The 26,365-nt window shown below is 38.0% G+C and overlaps 1 protein-coding gene across 1 annotated transcript in view; it reads right to left on the bottom strand.

The window, feature by feature from the left end:
* Positions 1 to 26,365, bottom strand: part of LOC131065259 (uncharacterized) — a 197,852-nt gene that overhangs the window by 78,918 nt on the left and 92,569 nt on the right. The window contains exons 9-10 of the mRNA XM_059216654.1: positions 10,852 to 10,946; positions 10,514 to 10,534 (exon numbers count right to left, since the gene is read on the bottom strand). Of these exons, the coding sequence (XP_059072637.1) occupies positions 10,514 to 10,534; positions 10,852 to 10,946 (116 nt within the window). The remainder of the gene's footprint in view (positions 1 to 10,513; positions 10,535 to 10,851; positions 10,947 to 26,365) is intronic.

Raw genomic sequence — 26,365 nt, 5'->3', positions numbered from 1 at the left:
ATAACAAGTCAAATTGTTTTTCTGAATAGCTTTCCCATATCCTATGCCAGTTTGTGTTCTACACTGATTAGATAAGTGTCTAAATCTTCCACAAACATAACATCTTACATTCATTCTGCAATTTTCTGAGTTATGACCAATTTTGTTGCATTTGGAGCATTGATCGATGGGTGTATTAGTGCTCTAATAATTTCTAGATCTACATTGATTTTCTCTATGACCATACTTGTTACAGTTAAAGCATTTGCCATTAAATTTATAAGCAGTAGGTTGTCTTACCGGTTTGCTATGATCATGTGTGTTTGCAGTACCAGAGCTTTCACCAAGTTTCAAAGCCAAGGCCATTAGTATCACCGTTTGGTTTCTGATTTTTCAGCAAGTCACCAAGTTCTTCTGAGCTTTTCTTGAATTTTTCCTTGTGCTGATTTGCAATAGCCAGTTCTCTTTCCAAGATACCTTTCTGTCTCATGAGTTCATTTGAGTTATTTTGTGCATGCATCAGATCTGTCTTCAACATATCATTTTCATAACTAAGTCTTGTGTTTTCATTTGCAGCATCATTCAGTCTTCTAGTCAAGTCTTCTTCATTCTTCTTTCTATCTTCAATTTCTTTACAAAATCTCATAGTCATATCTTGCATCTCATTCTTTGTTGTCATGTTTTCTTGTTTCAGCTTATTCATCAGATCACGAAGAGTTTCCTTTTCATCATTCTCATTTTGCATCTTTTCACAAAGTTCTCTTCTCTTGTTTCTTGCAATGGTAAGATTTTCTTGAAGTGCTTGAATAATGTCCTGTGCAGCTTTTAGATCATCTTCAAGTTTGATATTTTTCAACTTTTTTGTATAATAGTCTGAGAGAGCTGCTTCTAATTGCTTCATCAAGTTTTCCATCTCTACCGGTGTCAAGATCTTCCTCAAGTTGTTAGGCTTCTGAAAATAGACGACCAAGCTCTGATACCAATTGTTAGGATTCCCAAAGATACTGAGAGGGGGGGTGAATCAGTATCTAACCGGTTTGATAATTTTCTTAACTTAAAACATGTATAGCATATCAGTACTGTATATCGGTAAACAACAAGTAATGCAATAAACAGAGATAACATCAACCACATGAAAAGCACACCATAACACAGTGTTTTAACGAGGAAACCCGGTGTGGGAAAAACCTCGGTGGGATTTGTGACCCACAATATGACAGTAAGCTAAAACTCATGGAAATCCACCTTGATGTATGGTGCACAAACTCATGGAAGTCCGCCCAAGGTGATAGGTAATGGTGCATGGATCAAGCAAAGTCCGCTCAAGAGGATATCATTTGGTGCTTAAGTATCTCAAACTCCGCGCAAGAAGTGAGGGAAATAACAAGGTTAAAAGATTCTCAAGTCAAACAAAGTCCAACCTCCTTCAAATCAAGATGCATGACATCAAGAAAGTTCACCTAACCTGAAGGTTTGTGCTGTCTAACTTCAGCAAAGTCCGCCCTGCTGCAAATGAAAGGTTCTCAAAGATGACAAACTCCGCCCTCAAGCAATGAGCCATAAAGATGATGAAGTTCGCCCTACCTTGCAACCAGCAATTCCTAAAATTGATGAAGTCCACTCCATGATGGAGAAAGAAACTCACAAAGTCCGCCATGTGCAAGGAGAAGAGGGAGAGAAGCAATTCAAGTTCGCCTTGAAGTGTGTGGAAACAGCAAGTCAAAGGTGCACACATCCCTCCAAGTCCGCCCTTCCTACAAATCCAAGTGCATGAGCTGAAGGAAGTTCGCCTAGGACTAGTCAACACAATGGGAAGCATGCTAATGAAGTCCGACTTAAGGAATGATAATAAGCAAAGGTTCTTAAGTTTCTTCAAGTCCGCCCTTCCCCTACAAGCTGAAGTGCAACAATTTAAGATAAGTCCACCCAAGAGAGAGATATACATGCTAAGTTTGAAGAAAAAGAAATATTCTTAACTGATGTTAGCAAGATTCGATGATAAAGTTTGAACTGAGACCAAATTAGAAGGTTTTTTCTAAGAAGAATATTGCAGATTAGGTTTGAATTGTGAACTGAAAATCAATTTAGAAAGTTGCATTGGAAAGACAAGATGAAGACTTTGAACTTGATAGTAGTGACAAGTCAACTAAAGACTGAATTAGAAACATCCTTGCAGATTCGAAAGACTGAGGATGAATTACAAACAGATTTTAGAGAGATTTCTGAGTTTCTAATTGAGAATTCGAACTTCAACACAAATACACTTCATTCTTTCATTTTCTCACATGAAGTTCGAGTTTTGGATAGCAAGAGGAGATAGTTTCTAAGAGGTTTTGTGCAGGTTAAAAGGGTTTTTGAGAAAGATTTTGGGCAGGTCTGAAGGAGATTCTTGACTGTTTTGAAGAGCAAATTCACATATTTTCTGAAATTCTGAAGGTGACAGGGGTATTCAAGGCAGATTTATTGAGTTTTCAATGGAGTTTTCAGTGACTTAGTCTGATTTTCACACATTTTCCAGGATTCGAATCTGATTTTAACATTCATTTCACAGATTTTGGGACTATGTTGTTCGTTTTTAGAGTAATCAAAGACAAATTTCACTCCCAAACCTTCAAATCAGAATGAGTTTTCAAGGGTTTCTAAAATTCCTAAGTGTTCGCAGCTTGTTGAAAGCTAAAAGTGTTGAGGAAGTGGAAAATCAGAGCACTCTTCCATCAAACCTTCAAAATTTACACTCAAATATAGAACCTTAACTTAATTTTCTTTTGGTTTTGCAGGTTTTGGATGATGGCTGAAAGCGATGAATGTCTGAAAAGCTGAACTTTAGATCACATCAATTCATATTTGTAAGGAGTTATCCAGACCCTTTTACCCTCCTCCCGCGCAACATAAATTGGCAGCTGAAGGCGGGATCATCGCAGAAAACACGAATGGAGTTTCGAGCCAAATTCAGAATTGAAAACAAGTCCACAAGCAAGGTTCGTCCAAGCATAAAGATGGCCAAAATTTGGCTAAGAATGGAAAAAACTATTTCATAGGAAGAAATTCTAAATTCCTCCATTATGGCGAAGGCATAGAGGAATTCTTCTCCAAATTCAAGGCACTTGAAAGAATCTCAAGGCACCAAGAAAGAAACGTCCTCAGACTTGATGAGAAGAATTTTAGACTTCTTGGGAAATTTCATCCATAATCCCAAACCTATTGGAGCAATCAGGACAACTTCTTGAAGGATTTCATCTCCGGAAGAAATTAAAGACAAGCTCCCCAATCAGAATCAGATGGTGACAAGAAGAATCAAATTTCCATACTTAGACAATTTCTTGACACAAATTGGAGAATTCAGGAGGAAATCCAACACGCTAAGGTGGCGCCTCGTCATCTTCCAACCAATCAGATTGTTCCAAGTCAGCATGTCCAGGTTCAATGAACCTGACTTATCCACAGAAGCTTCTAGAGGGCTCACTTCACAATGCAACAACCTTCTACTTTTATTGTTGGTTCATATTTAGCAAGAAGGACAAGTGTCCCCAAATGTAATTTTCTCATTGGTCGAAGGGTAGTTAGTTTTGGGAAACCCTCATTAGGGTTTCAATCTTTCAATTTGCACCCTTGATCATTGTTCGATCTCGGTCGTTCATAATTTCTGGACTACTATATAAGGTTGCCTCCTCTCATTTGGAGAGTGTGGTGAGATTTTTGAAATATTGTTGCATGAAGGTCATTTTTCAGATAATATATTACATGTGTGCTTTCTCTTAAGGCTTTGTAATCCCTCTTGTTTGAGTGATTAAGCAAGGTTTTCAATTTCTTCCACCAAATAGTTTAGAATTTATTTCATGTTGTTAGATTGAATGAAAGATCTGATAAGTATTGGTTTATGGTGTATCTCTGCTCATACTTTTGGTGAATGGATGATTTTCATTCACTGTGCATAGTTAATCTGAGCTTTCCTTTGTGCATGTTTAACTTCCAAATCATAAGCACATCCTTTGAAGATTGCACCCACTTTGTACAGTTGTCATGAATGAGACGAAACAAAGTGTGGTTTATTGAGGTCATCAAGCCAATACTGTCTCTGGAATTCTTAAGAATAGATTAGAACTTCTAAACCCTTGTCTCCTTTTCAGTTTTTCCATGATCCAAGTCCCAAATGATAGAGCTTCATTGTCTAAACCTTCATTGTGAATTGAACAATCCAAGCATAAATCCCTTTGTGTATTACCAGCAAATCACAAGACCCATTGAGCTTATCCACACGTCAAGACCTGACTAAAGAAACCTTGGAATCGCCATATGATCTTCTAGCAATCTTAGCATAAGCGGTGATTTTTCAAGAGAGAATAAATTATCTTTGGGTACTTTATTCTAATGTTTGGTAGATGATAAAACAGACACCAACAGGTCAGAGGCCTTACTGAATTTCTGCTTTGTGGTGCCACGTCTTCTTTGACCTTTGCATTCAGTAATGCCTCTTTAGTTTCAGGCATATGTTGCATTTTGTTTGCTGGTATCTGGAGTTAAAAGGGTTTTTTCATTTACAAATTTGGCCAGAAATGATACTGATAGGTGTTCTATTGTCAACCCCACCAATTCACCGATATCAAAGAAAGTTTTAGTTTGCTTTGACTAATAAAATGTTTTTATGTCACTCTATGACAGTAAGAGTTTTGCCCGGGTGCTTGTCCCTATGTAACTTATTTCTTCTTTCATCATAAGTAGTAGTAGGTAGCCCATTAGAAGTTCTTGCCTGCAATTCTTCATACAGTATATCTCATGCCCCAACAATTCCAGAAAAACAGGATTATAAATTTAGGCTCAGAATGCAATTGAATTTTATTTCAATTAGAAAGATGGTACACCTTTTCACTACTGCCTTTATATCATCTACTACAATGATTTATTAACACCCATTACTAACTCTAACCAATTACATTCATTAGCTCATATATGTAATCGAATCTTGTAACATCTGCACTTAGGAAAGTACATATACCACTAACCAACTTGCAGACAATAGAAAAATATCATTTGCCTTGTAATTTATACTATGCCGTCCAGAATACAAGCATATGATAGGGAAAGAGCTGTTGCCTTGAAATTTATGATAGCCTATCGAAAATTTTCATGAGATCATCAAGGTGATCAAATGTTGCAACAACTGCACATATGGAATCACTTGTAGCAGTACCAAGTTTACAGATAGAGCATTCTAATAGCATACAATAGGAAAACATAAGTTGCATCAGAATTTATAATATTTTGTCCAGAATACTAGAATGTGTTAGGAAAATATCAGTTGGCTTGTAATTTATAATCTTCTGTCCCGAATACAGTGGTTTTTGTCTCTTGTAATCCATAGTCAATAAAAATAACTTTAGGTGATATGCATTACATTACAAGACTTTGTTTCCAGTATTGTAAATCAGGCCCTAGAGGTAATAAATGTTGTGACATGTCTTCGGACATGTAGTGTCGCGGTTAAAACACTTTGTTGGTGAAGCGGCCACCAAGGTTCAAACCCCTGCTGGGCCATTGTGCTCGCAGGGCCTTGTGTCTTCATTGGGTCGTAGTGCTCGCAGGTTTGAACAAGTGAAGTGTGGGGATGAGGTCCCCTGGTTGTGGCCTCACTGGTTCATAGCTCCGAGTCAAAAGCGTTTCACGTGGAGCCGGAGGGCGTGTCATGCCAGAGTCACCGGTCACGTTAAAAAGTTTACTAGGCATTATTTTTTTTTATTTTTTTTAAATGTTGTGACATAATTTAAAACCCTGCAAGTACTTGCACAGGAAAATGGCAGGTGAGGAATTGCCTAATAACTTGGGACTGATACTTGGTTGAAATTCGCAGCCGGTTAAAACCCACCCAAAATTGCCATGACTCACAATAAATTGCACCATACGAAAATCCCTCCAGCATTTTCACTTAAAAAGAGACATAATTAATATAGTTATTAATTTATAATATATAAGTTGTATATAGTGGAAATATAATTAAAGTGACAAATTGAACAATAAACTATATTGATATTATTTATTTGATATTATTATACACCTTATATAAATACATATCAAAGAAGCAAAACTCTGCAAAAAATCGTGATCAGTCGCGATTAATCGTTGATCGCCAACGTTGCCGATTTTTTCCCCAAAAAATCAGATAAAAATTGGGTCAATGATTTCAATGATTTTAAATGCATACAATCGTGAAAAAATTTGCGTCAATTAATCCCAGTAAAATGCATGAACAATAAAAGAAGCTTTCAAAAACCCTAAGCGCCCGCGAATCGAAATAAAACACGTGAAATGTTTATAAACACGTCGCTAGGGCGGTCGAAGACTGAGCAGCAAAAAACAAAGTTCACTAAGGTATCGACAGTAGGCATGACGGCCTTGACCTACAAAAAATCAAGTGATCCATGCTGTGTGTGGTGACTCTTCACGAAACTGTGCACAAAAAATTAATTTTCACAGTTTTTTATTTAGCTTTTCATGTATTTAGTTTTTTTTAATTTAGCTTTTCTTGTAGTTAGTTTTTTTTTAATTTAGCTTTTTTATATCTTGTATAAAAGATTAGATATGTATATTAAATTTTAATAATAGACATCAATAAAAATTAAATACTATCTTATATTTAGTAATTTCTTAGAAAAAAAATAATATTATTTCATTTTATTGTTTTATTTTAAATATTAATATTTAATATCTTAGAATTGTTTAATTTAGTTTTTAAATTATCAATCTATAATATTTAACAAATTTAAAGAATAATATTAAAAATAATTTAACTAAATATGTTATTGTTTTATTTTTAAATTAACAAATTTGTAAATTAAAATTAAAATTTTGAATTCACTAAATTTATTTAAATCTAATATGGTATTATATTATTTTAAATAATTCTAATTTACTTCATATATATACAAACAAATTTACTTTTTGTTTTAATTTTAATTTATATAAGACGAATTTCATTTTAATTAATAAATAAATTTTATATCAATGAATTAAAAAAATAGTTTGTTAATAAAATAATAAAAAATTAATTTAATAACAAAGTAGTATAGTATTTATTTATTTTTTTTAAATTACAATATAATTAATTTTACTTCATAAAATAGAATAACTTAAAATAATTTTTAAATAAAATTATACAATAATTTTCTAGTAAATTAAAAAAAAGAATTTTTTAATAGTTTTACTTTTTTTAAATACTTGATGATTGTGTTTGGATTTTTATATATGATAATGGGATGAAATTTTGAGTTTTGTATTACATGTTTCTCAATGTAATTATTGCTAATCTTTTGACATATATATAAAGATTAAAAAAATTAAACATAAAATTCATAATTAAATAAAAATAAATATTACTTAAAAATTATAAAACAAATGATATGATAGTAGTTAATACGATCATGTGATTTGAAGTCAATATTTTATTTGCTTACAATATCTATGTGCTATGTAAATGTCTTATACATATAAAGTAATTTTTGATTGTTTTTTTTCAATTTTTTTATGTTTTTTTGTAAACCCGATTTTTTCCCGACTTTTTCCTCTTTTTTTCAAAAAATCTTATACTTTTAGTTTGTCGATTAATTCCCCAAACAATTAATGCTTCTTTGATATATATTATAATGGAAGTGACATTAACAAATATATTAATTTACAACAAAACAAAAAAATATATTATACGCCTATTAATGGGCGGTGTCGGGTTGATCTGAGATCTAAGGAGGATGAAGGAGTGAAGTGGGAGAAACCAAGAGATGGATGGTATAAATTAAACTTTGATGGGGCTTTCCAAAGGAAACCCTGGTCCATCGGGAGCTGGATTAGTGGTGCATGATTGAGAGGGCAATTTGATTGCTTTCAAGGCTATGAAGCTCGATGATGGAATGAACAATGTGGCCGAAGCAAAGGCAGCTATTGAAGTTCTGAAATTGGGTAAAAGGCTCGGCCTCTCAAGAGTCTCCTTTGAGGGAGACTCTTTAATTATTATTAACACCATAAAGCAAGGTGACATTAAGGCGTGGCATTTAATCAATTACATTACGGTGGCCAAGCAATTGCTCTTGTCCTTTGAAGATTTTGAAGTTGGCCACCTATGCGAGGGAGGAAATGTTACTGCCAACAGGTTGTCCAAATGGTTAGCTTCCTTTAATAATGGTATGACTGAAGTGTTTGAAGATTTGTGAGGATTACAATTTGATTTTTCATGAGTCAGCGCACCGTCGTTCGTGTCAAAGCATAATTGTTTGGAATGGCATTTATTGATTGGGACAAGTTCCTAACTATTTATACAGATACTGAGTTGACGGACTGTTCACTGGACGAGTGGCAATGGTTTTCAGAGATGTAGGCACTTTCTCTCTAATCACGCCATGCCAACAATTGGCTTTTAGAGGGCAGATTAGTGAGAAGCGACTAAGGAGCGTTTTTCTCTTTGACTGCAGTTTTTCTGCAAATTGTGGAGATGTTGGGTGAGGAGTTAATGGTGGCCAATAATCGTTACCGCACAAACATTGACATTGTTTCTATAGTTGTTGTGTGGGGTCTGGAGGTTGGTAAAATAGAGGAAGTGGAGGGTGTTTTGAAAGGGTGTGTTGCAAAGGACTGGCTGTATGGCTTGCAATCAATTCTGGTCAGGACCAAGGCGACGATCGGTTTTCTGATTGAAAATGAGGGTAGGGCTTCAGAGGATGCCCCATTAGCATACACTCCTTGAAGAATTAATTGCTCCAATAATCAATGTGTTCTTTATTCAATCAAAGTGTCGTTTAAATAGGCGATTACAAGTGGTGATGTTTTAGAAACAACTGCTTCTAAAAATAGAAGCCAAAAATAGAAAACTAAATAAAGCAAAACTTACACTAATGACCATTAAAATACTAATTAAATAATAATTAAATATTCTAATACCCTCCCTTAATGGTCATTCTATAAACGAACTACCCTACAGAAGACACTACAAGTCTTTTGATCACAAACGCAAAGAACACTCTGCTACAACGGAAACCCTCCCTGGATCTGCAAAGTGTTAATGACCAAGAATACCAGAATCCATCCAACCTGATGTTGGGTAAAACAGAAACCTGAAACCACGATTTTGAGGAAAAATCAGCAAACCCTCCAAAACTGAAGATACAAATCATCATTTTTGTCGAAAAAATGGTAAAAACCCTGAACCATCGCATGGCAAGACCCAAAACATCACGTGGTAAGACACCAGACATCACGTGGTAAACCATCAGACATCGCGTGGTAAAACAGCAATCATCACGCGGCAAAATAGCAGGTATTCTAATACTCCTTCCATTCGGTGGCCATATGGGTTGGACCGTGATTCACGTCGGGCAAAGGTTTTCCAAGGATGGGACACTTTGAAGACATTTTTGTCTGCAAAGGCACTGGAACGAAGGGCAGGCAAGCACAACGATGGGACTAGAGCTGGTTCGTTGTCACAGTTTAATGCAAACTATTACTGGGTCAATGGACCCATGCACATTGCCAAGAAGGGCGGTTTGTGTGCCTGAGCCCTGTGGTGTCTTGTTCTTGATGTTGGTTGTTAATGTCTGTCCATTTTGTCCATAAATTTTTATCGGCCGATGATTATGCTGTCTTTTTGTATGTATAATCGAAGGGCGGTAGGGTGGTTTTTGGTTTGGGGCTGGTCTGTACAGTCAGGCCTTTGGTGGTTTCAAATTCTGTAATGGTGTATCGGGTTTGGAAGAACACTTTATTTTGTACTGTTTACCGTATATTAATAAAATCTATTATTATCGATCAAAGAAAAATAGAATATATTATATCAAATCTAACATATCAATTATATAAATAATAGAATTATATCGTATGTGCAACCTCATCTCACCTCATTTTCCATTGTATTGATATTTCAATTGCGTTTCCCATTTCTTGTTTCTGGCAATAGAGTACACAACAGTGGTGTTTGGATATTGCAATGTTCAACTTCACACACAGATATGCTATATATGTTCATATGCAGATTGCAATCTTCACACAACTGTTCACAGATATGCAATTTTAGTGATATTGAAACTTGAAGCTCACAATGTTTTAACTCGTCTTTTGGTCTATGATGTATATTTAACTATAATTTTGATCTACATATGAAAGAAATCAATAAAATGTAAGTTCGATAAATTTGCTGTTATTACCAAGTTTTTTCCAAGTCCCAAGTTTTTTAAATTTTTGGGTCAGCCAAGTTATTGCTACATCCAAGTTTTTCAGCTGCGGTTGTAACAAATGCACACAGGGAAGTACTTGTAGCATCATCTAGTTTACAGGTAGAGCATTCTCTAAGTATACAAAAGGAAACATCACATTTGCAATCCACAGTTAACAAAAGCATGACAAGAAATAACCTTAGTTGATATCCACCACATTACAAGATTTTGTTTCCAGTGTCTCTTAAGCCTATGCATAATACTATGAGTAAAGGAAAGAATTACGACATCAACAATGAAATAGCAAATAGTAGGCATGACACGAACATATGGATAATAGAACACACCTCCAGGAAGAGCAAGCTTAGCTGCAATTACAGAAAAACAAGGATAAAATTATGTCAAATGATTTGAATATAAGCATCAGAAAGTAATAATGCAATAAATGTTAACACTACAGGTTATAAATTGCCGGCTTTAAAAACATATATACTTTCACAACTATTAACACATCTCACAAGAAATGTCCCTATAAAAATGAAATATTCTGAATAAATTTGGTACAAAAAGAGAGACCCTGTTTAGATTGCATCTGAAATTTAAAAAGAAATCACCGAATGCTACTTAGATGAATTGAGCAATCGATCCAAAGCAGAAAATGACGTAGTCTGAGGAGACTACTCACCTACAGTCATCGCCACAGCATATGGATCTCGAGTTGCTATATCAGAAGCCATTGCCAATGCATGTCTTACCGCAACAGGATCAGCAAATGAAATTCTAAGGCAAAGAGTAGATTATTATTTTTTTGGTCAAAGAAAACAATTGCACAATAATAGGGGTACGTTAATAAAAACTTGCATTAACATCATAGATATGAATTGATTATCGGCATTTACACTAAACAAATCAAGATCTCTTAGATGATATGATGATTATAAGGAAACAAAGCTTACAAAGCAGTACCAGGCAAAACTTCCCAAGGATTAATCAAAAAGTTGAACTAAATTTCCTGATTGTAAACTCGACAAACACTATACTTTCAAAAACAACTATGTAATAGAAAACTTCAATTGGCATCATAAAAATCAATTAACATATCATCACTTACATTTTACATCCAACAAATAGTGACCTCTTAGATGCTACAATAATAGGAAAAAGAAAGGGTACACAACAGTAGCAATCAAAAAAAATTTTAAAAAAATGCAAAGCAGAATAAATTTCCTTGTAAATCATTTCAAAGATAGGTATGTGTCTAACTTCAGCACCCATGCACAGGCAGTATACATATTAGAACCATCAAATGTACATAGTGTTAACTTCATAAAGCTTGCTGATGGTCCATTGTCTTGGTTGAAATCTAGGTTCAACTCTTGGTCCATTTATGTATCTTTTCGTAGTAATGTAATTAATGAGAAAAATCACTTCTTGAATCTCTAGAGGGAGATGTATATATTCTGCATAGATGGTATGAATATCCTCTTGCAATGGGATTTGCACTTCCCTCATAGGAACTTCTTCTTCCCTTTGAATGAAAGTAGGACAAAGATGACTATCAGCAGACTCAACCATAGTTCTCTGTGTGTGAATTTTCTGTTTATTATGGTGACTATTGTTGGATTCAAAAGAAATTTTCTCACTATTTTGATTGTTGGTATTTACTGAATTAATTTATACTTTCTGGTTGCTATGCATCATAGGAAATAAGGCCAAACTTCTCTTCAAGATCATCCAAGGTTTTCTTCTCTCTTTCCATATTTGCTTTTTCTGCCTCAAACTTCCAAAAGAATTTTTGTTTCTTTGTCTTTGGGCAATTGATGTTGAAGTTTTCTAAGTTCCCTTAGTTATTACCTGCTAGCTTGGTCACTTGATGTGTGTAGGAAGAAAATATCACAAGCTGGCAAGATCCAGCTCCGTTACCATTGTAATATCCTGTTTAAAAAAATTGATATCCCAAAGCGAATAATTCATAATATCAAATCAAATTTAATTTTTAATTTCTATAGCATCTAAGTTACTGGTCTTAGTATTGGTTAGAACGGGTTCGGGTTCGAGTTCGAGGGTCCAGTTCACAGGTTTGGTCAAAAAAATGTTTGGAGTTGGGTCTATCGATATAAAAACTAAACGCCAAGTATAGAATCTGTAATGTCCCCTTTTGGAAATGGCATTTAATAAAAAATTAAATTAAATTATATATATATATAAATTGAGTTTAATGAATGGTCAAAAGGCATGAAATGAAAGGTTGTAACTCCCTCAAGAATAAGATATAAAAGGAATATCATTTCCTTGGGAGGAAATATATAAGAAAGGAAGAAAAAACAATGGAGCACACGAATCAAAGAAGAATTAATAGAAAGGAATGCAAAGAAACTAAGGAAGTGACTATTTCAAAGGGCAGAAATTATGAAAGGTTGCACTCTTTCAAAGAGGGGTAATTATGAAAGGTTGCGACTCTTGCAGAGGGCAGATATGATGAAGAGGTGTGACTTCTCCCTCACATTGGAAGATATAAAGGAAGAAGGTTTCAATTGAGGACCTGGAAGAGAGATCAATTTGGAAAATAATTTGTTATTCTCAAAAAGGCAGCAATGGAGTGTATTGACTCAATTCTTATGAAAGGTGGTGACCCTTTCACCAATAAAGTATAAAGGAGAAATCATTCCAAGCATTCAAGGATCACTTATCAATCATCACTCACCAATACATCAAATCAGCACTCACTCAATCATCACTCATCACCCTATGAATTCAAAATTCATTCTATCATCATTCACCAATATATCAAATCATTCAAAAATCAATCATTAAAGCATCAATTAAATTAAGTGTCATCAGGTTTGGGCAGTGGCAAGAACCCAGCCTGATACATATTTGTGCAATTCCATTGAACCGTGGCTCTTTAATAAAGATTCTATCCTAAAGTACTTTAAAAGGTGATCCAAAGGAATCCCTTATCCCAAAATCCAATCACCACCGATGAATTTGTAGTTTAAAGCTATAGATTATGAGTGATTCTGTCTAGAGCATTGTTGGGATTGTCTTTGACACCTGGACATTGAGATTTCTCAGCAGAAGCTTTTATCCTATAACCCCAGCACACAAAACCTCCATATTAGCCAAAGCATCCTACTCCAATGATCTTAATCAGGCTGTTTGTAATCCTCTTACTTTTCTTTAGCAAGGGATTGAAAGCCCCCAAATTCTCCCGGGTTTGTTCAGGACAGACCCACAAGCTGTGAGCAGGACCTTGCTTGACCCCCACAAGGGACTCGATCCAGACCCTGAACACAGGCTAGAGATCAGATAATAGAATATTTTCTTAATGATGCTCCTTCTCCTTGCTTGGCTTTCCTTAAATATCATTTTCCTCCAATAGGCACAACCCTTCACATGCCCCATGATATTATTGAAAATAAACTTTAACTATAGTTTTCATTTTATAATATTATTTAATCCCTTTGATAGTGGCTGCCTTAACTAATGCAGTTGTCTCCTAATTCACTGATTCCCTCTTATTTCATAACGTTGTGATTCCATCGAAGAGCTGTGTTCGTGATTCCTTCAGCTACATCCTTTTCTCTTCTATTCGAATATTTTATCTTTCACTGCCAGCCCCTCTATGGTAATCTGAGATTATTCATGATTGCTTAATTCTTTGTTTATCTTATTTTTTCTAAGATTCTCAATCACTGCTTTCAAAGAGGGGACATTACAGGTATGTAATAAAATCTTGCATTAACATCATAGATATCAATTGATTTATCGTCATTTGCACTAAACAAATCAAGATCTCTTATAGATGATATGATGATTACAAGGAAATAAAAATTAGAAAACAGTACCAGTCAAATTTCCCAGAGATAAAATAAAAAGTTAAACTAGATTTCCCGGTTGTAAACTCAACAAACAACTATACTTCAAGAACAATAACTCTATCCTATAAATGTGTAATAAGAAACTTCAATTAGCATCACAGAATCAATTAATATATCATCATTTACATTTTACATCCAATAAGTCGTGACCCCGTAGATGCTATGTCATGCCCCGCCACAGAGAATATATCAATGACCAAGAAAACCATCTTATTTATAAGACTTCGCAATTTTCTGTAGGAACCCAAAGATTATAAGACAGTGATCATGCAGCGACCAAGGAAGTTGACTAGATGCTCAAGGAGAAAAGACTGCATTTAAAGACTGTTAAGAAATCAACCAAATGAAAGACAAATTACAAAACCTTAATTGCTGGCCGACCCCAGTTGACACATAAAAGATTCATATATCATTATTTGTTGACCAAGACATTGCCGACTTCCTCATAATTAAATATTTTTTGATCGTCAAGTATTATATATAATATAGATTATAATAGGGGACAGCTAGGAGAAAAATATAGGACAGCTATCATTGTTTTTAAAGTGCGGCGACTTCATTAGTGAAGGCTATGATTAGTTACAAAGGCAGCAACAATTTATATAATAAGTGAACAAAATTAAGTCAGCGTTTAGTGATGAGGGATTAACATTCAAGTTTGAAGAAGCATGATACTTCCCAAAAGAACAGCAACCTTCCAAAGATCGCATCCCTTCATAAAGACACTCAAATATAAAACAAGGAAAATAATACAAATGCAGAAGCATATGGATTTCAAAGAATTGATTAAATAATAGAATGAGCAAGAAGCTCATAAATAGTACAGGAGTATTTACAAGAATAGCAGGTTTCTAAAAAGAAACTGCTGATAAGATCATAGAAGATCTTACTAAAAAAGAATATACACTATTGAGCATTAATACTAAAATTAACAATATTTTAATATTCTAATACCCTCCCTTAATGCTCAATCTATTAACTACACCTATAGACCCCCTGAATTTTACAAATTTATCAGGACCAAGGGGCTTGGTGAAGATGTCTGCTGGCTGCTCCGAGGTAGGAACATACAGCAACTGGATGGATCCGTCTTCAACCAACTGTCGAATATAGTGACAATGAGTTTCCACATGCTTGGTTCTTTCATGGAAGACTGGATTCTTGGCGAGTTTGAGCACTCCCTGATTATCACAAAACAAGGGAGTTGGACCTGCCTGGGGGACATGCATATCCGCAAGCATTCGTCGAAGCCAAACCGCCTCACAAGATGCCTTAACTGCTCCCCGATACTCTACTTCTGTCAAGGAGAGAGCCACTGCCTGCTGCTTCTTACTCGTCCATGGGACAGCACCAGATCCCAAACCAAACACATACCCTGCTGTAGATTTACGGTCATCAACCGAACCTGCCCAGTCAGAATCTGTGTAGCCACTGAGTGTAGGATCAGAACTCCGAGTGTACAGAAGTCCATAATCAGGAGTGCCACTCACATAACGCAGCACATGCTTCCCTGCTATCCAATGATCAGCCTTGGGAGTTGTCATGAAGCGTGAAATGTAGCTCACTGCAAAACTGATGTCAGGTCTCGTGGCAGTAAGATAGATGAGACTGCCCACTAGTTGCCTAAACAAAGATTCATCCACAACTAGTGAAGATGACTGAGCTGAAAGTTTGAGCCCGGGTTCCATAGGAGTAGAGGCAGGTTTGCAATCCTGCATTCTGAACCTGTCCACAAGACTTCTGGCATACTTGGACTGAGAGAGAAAGATACTGTTCTCAGTCTGCCAAACTTCAACTCCTAAGCAGTAATGTAGAAGTCCCAAATCTGTCATATCAAAGGTGCGGCACAAATCCTGTTTGATCCCAGTGATCAAATGTGCTGAACTGCCAGTAATGATTAAGTCATCCACATAGACAACCACAAACAGAACATCATTACTAGTATGCTTGATATACAGGTTTGCATCAGATGGACTCCGCTGAAAACCATGATCTGTCAGGTACTTATCAATTTTCATGTACCAAGCCCGAGGAGCTTGTTTCAAACCATAGAGTGCTTTGACTAGTCTACAGACCTTCTATTCTTGACCAGCAACCTTGAATCCTGGGGGTTGCGTCATGTAGACTTCTTCATGTAAGTCACCATTCAAAAAAGCATTCTTGACGTCCATCTGATGGACTTTCCAACTGAACTGGACTGCTGTTGACGTGTATTTTGTACACGATCATACACAGAATAAAATACCCAAGGGTACCTTATCCTCTCTTGAATAAAATCTCCAACTGCTGAAGATATCGCAAGAAGGATCAGTTAGGGTGACTTCAATGTTCTTTTAAGTAGGGTCTCTACGTGTGGATAAGCACCAGTGGTCGTTGTGATTGTTGTTTCATCAAGGGGCCTTACGTTTCCGAAATGCAGGAACAAGATTTCCTAATACTAATGAATTCCAAAAAAGATCAAAAGAGTAGGGCTTGCAAGGGATCTAGTCTAATCTAACCCTAAGAATGACTCAATGTGGACGAGACTTGGCAAGATTCTACCAACTTCAATATTGCCATAAAGTAACAACTCAATTGAAATTGATGCGATCTTCTAAGGTAACAAATGATTTTTTTCAATTCATCAAGGATCTTAGACACTACCACGAAGGTACATATCCAAGATACAACAACGATTGAAGGTTTAAGCGATTCAAATATCTCCAGTCGACCACGCAAGGCGTTCCTACAATCAGCAAGAAGCTAGTGGTTTGGAAAGCGAATCCTATCAAAGATCAAGTCCAACACTTTGTCCTTCGAATTAACACACTACTTTGATTGAGAATGATTCAAGAAAATGAACAACCATGAAGATAACCACGAGAATTGCAATAAAACACCATAATTTCAATATTTTATTGATCTCAAAGCCATCATGTACAACAATTGTTTGAAATTCCTCCCTCAAAGCTCAATCTTGCTACAAAAACAACTTGCTTCTAATCTCTCTAATTTCTCCTTAATCTCTAATTTTTTTTTTCTAGTTCTAGTTACAAAATGAAAAGAAATGAGGGTATATATAGCATCCTCAATTACAATGAACGGTCCAGATCGAAAGAAGATCAATGGCCAAGATTATGACACCTAAACCCTAATTAGGGTTTTATTACAAAAGTTCCCCTTTTATTGCACAACATTAAATGCATAGCCAAATATTAAATTTGGCACAAAAATCTAGGAGACATAGACCAATGACAATTAAGGTGCCATGTCATCTATAACAACCTCTCATCTAGAATCCTATTCCCTTTCCAATGCTCCTTTTTAGCATATGCAATGAATCTAGACACGATTCCTTCGATCTCAGCAATGGGAATCTCGGGAAGATTCTTCATTCTGTCTTCCAAGTGGATGACCTGATCAAATGCCTGGAGAAGAGCAGCGTCCCAACCAGGTTCAAATTCCTTAGTCTTCTCAATCAGGAGCATGGTAGCAAACATCCGGTCCCGTTGCTCATCTGTGATAACATTAGCATCCTTGCAAAAGATGACTTTGACTTTATCCTCCAATTCCTGCAAATCCACATCTGTCTCAACTTCGATCCTCCTGCCAAGAATGGTACGTAGTACCTCAAATACTCCGTCCTGGATCGGGTGGATAACCTCCTCAACATGATTGCACCTAGTACTGATGTCCTCGAAGAGAACTTCCTTCATCTGGAGTAAGGTTGACCACTGAAGCAAACTATGAGGTCCTCCATCCATTATCTTTTCCTGTGCCAAGACCTTCCTTGATGTTTGTCTGATTACTTGCAAGACAGGAATGATAACATCTTTAGTATGAGCAAAAGCGGCTACCGTTATCATCAAGTTGTGGATGATCTCAAGAACCTAGATAGCCCTATGAATGGTCTGCATCATCCTTGTTGCAAATTCCATGGCGACTGTATGAGATTTGTCAATCCATGACCTCATAAGCTGGACTAAACTCTTGACTCTCTCTGCCTCACCAATTGATTGAAGGGGAAGTGCCTGTGTAGGAGATACTGCTAGATCCTGACGTCCCAAAGGTTGATTGAGATGGCTGAAGTATGTTCTCCATGCACCGACCTCTCTCAAGCTTTCTATTTTTCTCCATTTCTTCCCTAAGCTTATCTTTCAATCCCTCAAATGAATCGGTGGCATCATCTAGTGTCTGCTCGGCTGTGAGTGGACCAAGCTCAAATGTCTCTACATCATATTCTTCTGCAAGGATCTCACCTTCATACTTGTCCACGGCCGGTGTAGCTATCTGCAATATTCTGGATCCAGTCTCATCTCTAATCATCTTCGACATCTTAGTAGCCTTCCTCTTCTTTGTCACTTCCTGGGAATGTCCAACGAGACTCTCCAAATCAATCACATTGTCCTCATCCTCGACCACAATTACCTTCGTTAATCTTTCCTTTAACCAATCTGGGATGGCAGATCTTGTTTCTTTAACCTGAATCTCCTTAGGCAATTCTTCTTTTCTGGGAGGAGATGTCACTTCGTTATCTTCCCTATCTTCATGCAACTCATTATCTTGGAGAGATCCACCTGGTGACCTTCGAGGTGCCTGTCCTTCTTTATCATTCTGCACCATTGATTCCATGGATTCCTCTATCTCAAATGTCCTCTTCTCCTGTCGAGAAGATGTGCCGGATGAACGATCTCGGTTGGCCTCTTGCTTCTTCTTGGAGGATTCCCTTTTCTCAGGTCTTTCTTTCCTCTTTGAGCCTCTAGGATGGAGATTGCCTTCACTTGCGCTTCGAAGGTTGCCTTCACTTGTATTTCTGGGATTAGGATTACCTTCGCTTACACTTGCCCCACCTTCAACTGGTCTCTCCTCCAAAGTGAAAGTCATAGCTATGCCCTGTTCTCTCAACTTTTGATGCTGCACATCAACCCATCTGGGAGTACAAGACAAGACTGGAGCCATCAAAGCATCTAGATCCACAACCTCGGGCTCATTCCAATCTAACCTCACCGTTTTACTTTCTCGATCATAGGATGATTGGAGATGTCTGCCACTATCCTGAGCTTGGTCGGCCAATCTGTAAATCTTGCATTTCCTGATGAAATCCAAAGGCAATCTAGAATGCATCTTTCTTTTCACTTCAAGATCATCTAAGAGATTCATCATAAAATCTTCTATTTGAAACTCATGCTTATATTTCCTACCGACTGTCTCTTCTATATATCCATGTCGATCAAAGCTCTCTCTCAAGGCAAAGAATGAAAACGAATACAAAGCTAACTCCTTCTCTGCGTCATCCATGGCTAGAGCATTAGGACATACCTCAACTGAATTTCCTAATATGATAGGTACAGGAACTCCATTTCCATGTCTGTGTCTGAATGCCTTCGCATAAGCTACCAACTGTCTAGTTACTTCAAGTAACACTATTCTGTCTATCGGATATCTCGGCAACATGTATGGAGGTGAAAGACATCCATGAACTCTAATATAAGTAAATTTCGGAAATTGGATGAACCAAGCACCGTACCTCTTTACTAGCTCTTGTGCATCCTGTGATAGCCTATTGTGAATCCCACCTTGCAACCTCCTGGTGATGTTCATCGTGAAGGTATCATTAACTAACTTGTAGTTACTTCCTGGTGGGTGATGCAAGTGGACATAGGAATCACAAACTCTGACCTCACCGGGTCCTCTTCCAATCACTCCTCTGTGAGGTAGTCCTGCATATTCAAAGCTCCTGATCAAGGCATATATGATGTATGAACTCATGTGGAATGACTTGGTAGCCTTGAGTCTCCTTAACTGTACGTCCAGGCAATGGCTAATCATTCTAGCCCAATGAATTGTTCCTTTTCCCTGAACTATCACTTGGATGAAGTAGAACATCCACTTCTCGAAATAGAAGGCTTGAGGGGCTCCTGTGACTCGGTTGAGCATTGTTATCAAATCTCTGTACTCCTCCTGGAAATCGATCCTATGTGGTGTGTTCGGGATCTTGCTCAGGCGAGGACGACTCTTAAGTAACCAATTCTTATTGATGATGCTTAGGCAAGCATCTAGATCATCTTCGTACATGGACTTGGCTCCTTCTAAGCTTTTATAAATCATATCTTTATGTTCTGGTAAGTGAAGAGCTTCACTTATAGCCTCCTCTGAAAGATAAGCAAAAGTGTCTCCTTCCTTGGACACTATTGTTCTGGACTGAGGATCATAATGGCGAGCACACTCGATCATCAACTCATGGCACTGGACTGCTGGAGGGAAGTCGGCCGCCTTAATGATGCCACTTTCAATTATCCTCCTGGCGACAGGTGATGGCTTGCCAATATAAGGGACCTCTCGGAACTTCTTCCTACTGAAGTTGCCCAAGTTGGTATCTCCAATGTTGCTCCACTTAGACACGATCTTGGTCTCCAGTTCTTCGTTCTTTTGATCTTCTTTCATAAGAGCTGGACGACTGGTGGATGCTCCCACCTTCGAGGTCGCCATCGTAACACCTCTCTTGCGAGCTAACTCTAAAAATGCAAAATAAGGCGATTTGTCTAGACAAAAATTGGAGTTTTGAAGATTTCAACGTGATCTTCCTCAAGCGAACACCTTCCTTAGTAACTTCGCCAACCTTAGGGGTCTTCAACGTGATGATGGCAAATTCGCTTCACTTCAAACCAAATGCGCACTCTCCTTGGATGGAATTTCGCACTTCTCCTTGTCTTCCAAATCGCAAATGAAAGGATGATAAAATGATGATTTAAAATGAGATATCACACATCCTTTTATAGGCGCTCACCCTCTAATTGTACATAGGCTCACCCTCTAATTGTACATAGGCCGACTTGGAAATAAGTCAAATAATAACAAAATTTTAAATAAAAAGAGGAGGCCGACTTTGCAAAACATTTAAAATAAACCCAAGCGCTCTTTCTTTATTTAAATTAATAATTAATTAACTAAATGCCTTGTAATTAATTATTTCAATTTATTAAAAGGCAAAATTAATTAATTAAATGTCTTGTGCGCACTTATTAAATGCCCATTTTATCGAAATTTAGCATTTGAAATAATTTGAAAATGGTGTTAGCGCCAAAACATGAGAGGTGAAAGGGTACAAACCACATCGCTCGGGTCCCTGGGAGAGGGACAGGAGCGATCTAGCATTTTGCTCTTGATTTTCATGCCCTTTTACGTTCAAAGTCACTTCTTCTACGTCAAAATTGGCATTTTAATTGGGGAACCTTGAGCTTGATCGATTCAATCTTTTGAATGAATGTCCCCTAGACCATTTTCGCCCTGGTCCCTTGGTGAGGGACAGGAGCGAACATTTGTATTTCTCCTTGATCCTTGATCATTTTAATTGCCAACTTACGTCACAAGGCAAGAAATAACTTTATCTATTCATTCTACGCATACTTAACTTGTCCTTTGCAAGGCCAATTTGATATTTAAGTGAATATCGCCCTGGTCCCTTGGTGAGGGACAGGAGTGAACTTTGTATTTTAGCTCCAAATTGTCAACTTTTAACATTAACTCCTTGTTCATCACCTTTCTAATGACATTTCGGACCTTGCATGACTACGCCTTGCTATCGTCTTTTGAAGGAAATGACTAGTTTAATGAATATCGCCCTGGTCCTTGACTGAAGGACAGGAGCGATTTTGCATCTTTGCTCAAATTGATCACCTTTTGACGTTTGGTTCCTTGTCCATCATCCTTCCAAAGACATATTCGATCTTGTGAAACTTTGCCTTGGCGTGGTCTAGGAAGAAAAAGATTGATTTCATGAATATCGCCCTGGTCCTTGACTGAAGGACAGGAGCGATTTTTTGTTCATTGTGCTAATCCTTGATTATATCGACTTGCAATTGCCTTCGAAGTATAAAATGGTGTTCCTTACTCCCTTTTGAACGTTTGAAACGAACGTGGCCTTCAAAATTTAAGCATACTTAGAGATTTCGCTCTGGTCCCTAGGATAAGGACAGGAGCAAACTTAGGTGATTTCATCATATTAGGCGGTCTTTGCAACTTCATTCTTCGTCGAGGCGTTCCAAACATCATTGCCTCCTTGTACCTTGACTTGGAGTGACTTAAACTTGGAGGGAAATGTTAGATAACCTTCATTTCGCCCTGGTCCCTGGCTGAGGGACAGGGGCGAACTTGTACTTGTAGGCTCAATCACTTTTTGCCAATGCTTAAAAGTATCTTCAACGGACTTGTCATGCTTCCTTTCATTCACCTTTGACATGGAATTCGTTTCATCTTGGCGAGAAATTTGTCTAGGGAAGAAATCGCTCTAGTCCCTGGCTGGGGGACAGGAGCGCCTAGGACAACATAGGCCTCACTTGGCGTTTTACAATCTTCAAATTATCTTCAACGGGTTCGTTACGCCTCCTTTGCTTGCCTCAAAGTTAAAACTTACTGGATCTTTGCCCAAATCTTGCTTTATAAGGAAATTCGCTCTGGTCCCTGAGAGAGGGACGGGAGCTACCACTAAAATTCGCCCTGGTCCCTGGGAGAGGGACAGGAGCGATTTTGCTTCTATGGTCCATTTTCCTCATGATGACATTTTCAAGTTATATTCAACTGATAAGATTTATCTCTTCTGTTCTCCCCAAATCGCGAAATCGTTCAAATCTTGCAAGGACAAGGCAATTTTGGATTTTAAGCTTCGGTCCTTCAGTGAGGGACAGGAGCGATTTTTGCTCCTGGCACATTTCCATGTTTGCAAATTTCCTCAAATTATATTCACTAGAAAGAACATGCTTCCCCTTATCTCTTCCAATCCAAAATTCATCTTGATCCTGCAAGGACAGTAAAATTTTGAGAAACAAGCTCCGGTCCTTCAGTGAGGGACAGGAACGAACTTTGTCCTTGAGGGCAAACGTTCAACTTTTCTTCGCAAATGACTAAGTCCTGGCGTTCCATCACGTTTATTCCATCTTTCATCACGTCCTTGACGTTTTAGCTTGATCAAAATGAAGTCAGAATGGTCCAGACAAGACATTTCGCCCTGGTCCCTGACTGAGGGACAAGAGCGATTTGTCCTAAAACTCCAAAAAATTCGCCATTTTCAAATCTCAAAATCTTCAAAGGTTTCAATTCGCGTTCAAACGCATCTCCTGGCGACCCTGCACAAGACAAATGAAACAAATTAATAACCAGGATGCATAAAATATCATTTTCGCCCTGGTCCTTGGGAGAGGGACAGGAGCGATTTTGCTTCCACAGGCCAAAATATCAAGTTTTTAAGACTTCAGTTACTTCACAAGGCAAAATTAGGCCATTTCCAATGCCTGGGATCAATTATCAAAATTTCCAAAATTTGGTCCAAATCACTCAAACAAAAATCTCAAAATTCCATCATCAACACTTAGGTAAAATTTGGACTTATATTCAAAATTCCGACTGAACCTAGACCAACCTACTTAACCTCTGACGAATTTACCCCACTTCAAAATTGCATCCTACGAGAGGAAGCTCAACAATCTTCAAAATTGAACTGGATTCTGGCTTAAAAACACCAAAACGGAAACCCTAAGGCTAAACCCTAATCCAGACGACTGACTCACTAACCCAAAACCCTAAAAGCAGAGAGAGAAACAGGCAAAACCGAGCAAAAAGAGGGGGTCCCCATTTTAATGGAGCGATGTGTGAAATGGTCACAACAGCTGCCAAGGCAAGAACGAGCCGTATGGTACTCATTTTGGCTGTAGGAGCAAAAGTCTCCTCATAGTCAATGCCTTCTTTCTGTGAGAACCCACGAGCAACAAGACGAGCCTTATACTTGTCTAAGGTTCCATCAGCTTTGTATTTTACTTTGTACACCCATTTGCAGCTAATGGGCTTCTTCCCTGAAGGAAGATCAGAAAGGGCCCAAGTGTGATTCTTCTGAAGACTCTGGAACTTGGCTTCCATAGCCTGTTGCCACTCAGGTATACCTTTAGCCTCTGAATATGTCTGACGCTCAAAAACACTGTGTATGTTAGCCATGAGAGCAAAATTGACTGTATGCTGCTGTTTGCTCTTATTACGGGAGGTTCTACCCTCAATGAGCTCAGTATCCCTGAGATCACCAATGGTCTTGGCCCACCATTTAGGCCGGAGAGTAGAAGCGATAACATCTGGAGCAACTGGAAGAGGCTCAGGAGCAGGAACAGGAGCAGCAGGAGGAGGATTATTCTCCGGAGGGAACTCAGGTAGTGCATCATCGAAAATAGATTCTGCATCATCCCTCCCATTAGGCGAACCTAATGGAATAAGAACATTGTGAGGCTGATCCTCAGAACACTGCTCAGAAGAAGGGGACTGAAAGAATCCTCTGTCTTCATCAAATACAACATCACGACTGAAAATAAGACGTTCAGTGTCTATATCGATCAATCTGTAGGCCTTATGGTGATCACTGTTTCCTGTCATCATGAGTTTCTGACTTTTGGAATCCAACTTGGAGCGCTTAGCATCTGGAATCCAAACATAGGCAACAGAGCCAAAAACCTTCAGGTGGCTGATCTTAGGCTTCCGACCAGACCAAACCTCTTCGAGAGTCTTCCCCTTAACAGCCTGAGTAGGGGAACGGTTAAGGAGGTAGACAGTTGTAAACACTGCTTCAGCCCAATACTTATTCGGAATACTCCTGTGTTGTAACATAGAGCGAGCCATCTCAACAACCGTACGATTGCGACGCTCGACAACACTGTTTTGCTGAGGAGTGTAGGGTGTAGTCAATTGGCGTTTGATGCCATGGGTATCACAGAAGTTGGAGAAGGCAGAAGAACAAAATTCCCCCCTGTTATCTGTCCTAAGAGTAATGATGCTACATCCAGACTCTTTTTCAACGAAGGACTTAAACTTCTAAAAGATACTAAATACATCTGATTTGTGTTTAAGAAAGTACACCCATATCTTTCTACTAAAATCATCTACAATAAGCAAAAAGTATTTGCAACCAGTAACAGAAGATGTATTCATAGGACCACAAATATCAGCATGAAGTAATTTAAGTACCTTAGATGCGCGCCAAGACTTTCCATGTGTGAATGAAGTCCGATGCTGTTTGCCAACTTGACAAGCGCCACATACTCCAAGATGTTGAGTCTGAATATCAGGTAACCCTGAAACAAGCCCCTCCCGAGATAGTTGAGAAAGATACTGAATGTTGAGATGCCCATATCTCTGATGCCACAAAGTGCTGAGAGGAGAAACACGAGCTGCCAGAGCTACTTCAGGAGAATCACCAGTGTCAAGAAGCCTGTATAGGCCATGATCCTCTAGACCAACAGCAACAGTAAGACGAGTTTCCTGATCAATGATGGAACACTTGTGAGCACTGAACACCACATCTAACTGAGGAGAATTCCTCATAATCTGACTAACAGAGAGCAGATTAAGTTCCATACTAGGAACATAGTACACATTCAGGAAAATGAGATTCCTGCCACTAGACTGTATCTAAACAGTGCCTCTGCCAACAACTGTATACTCCTCACCTCTGCCAAATACAACGGAATCACTGAAAGATGAGAAGTCTGTAAACCAGTCATGCCGATGAGAAAAGTGACGTGACGCACCAGAGTCGATGTACCAAGCAAAAGACTTGGCATGATTTGAAGACCTCTTAGCCATAAAGGCATAAAAGGCAGACTCCTTCTGCTCGAAATGTTCAGCAACATGCGCCTTCTGGTGTGACCCTCCCTGCTTCTTTTGTTCAGAAGCGAGCCTCTGACGGCAATCTTTCTTCATATGGCCGTACTTGTGACAGTAATTGCACTACACATTCTTCTTCTTAGCACCATCCTGTGTCTGAGAAGAGCCTTTCTGCTGAGAAGACTAAGAGGACTGAAATTTGCCTTTATCCTTGTGAAAGGATTGGGCTGTGAAGGCATTTTCCGAGGAGGCTAACGTAGTACCACTACCAAACTGTTGTTTCCAGCGATCCTGCTGTAGAAGTTTGGTGCACAATTCTGAAAACTTCAAGTCAACATTAGTTGAAGTAATATTGAGGGTCTCAATGAAGTGTTCATACGATTTCGGAAGACTTTTCAAAGTGATTACTACCATGTCTTCTTCCTCCATAGTCCGACCAATAGCTTTGAGCTGATCTCGAATGTCCTTAATCCTCGTGAGGTGTTCCTGTAAGGACATGTGTTCGTCCATCATGATGGAGAACAGCTGATTCTTCAGAAAGAATGCGCGGCTCTTGTCGGATGTCTCATGCAATTCCTTCAGATGCTTCGAGATGTCGGAAGTTGTCTTACCGGAAGGAATCTGCAGTAACTGATCATCAGTCACGGAGAGTTTGAGAAGCATAACTGTCTCCCGATTGCGTTCATCAAACTTATCTTGATC

This window comes from Cryptomeria japonica, chromosome 2, assembly GCF_030272615.1.
Source record: "Cryptomeria japonica chromosome 2, Sugi_1.0, whole genome shotgun sequence".
Lineage (NCBI taxonomy): Eukaryota > Viridiplantae > Streptophyta > Pinopsida > Cupressales > Cupressaceae > Cryptomeria > Cryptomeria japonica.
This window is presented reverse-complemented; position numbering and strand designations above follow the sequence as displayed.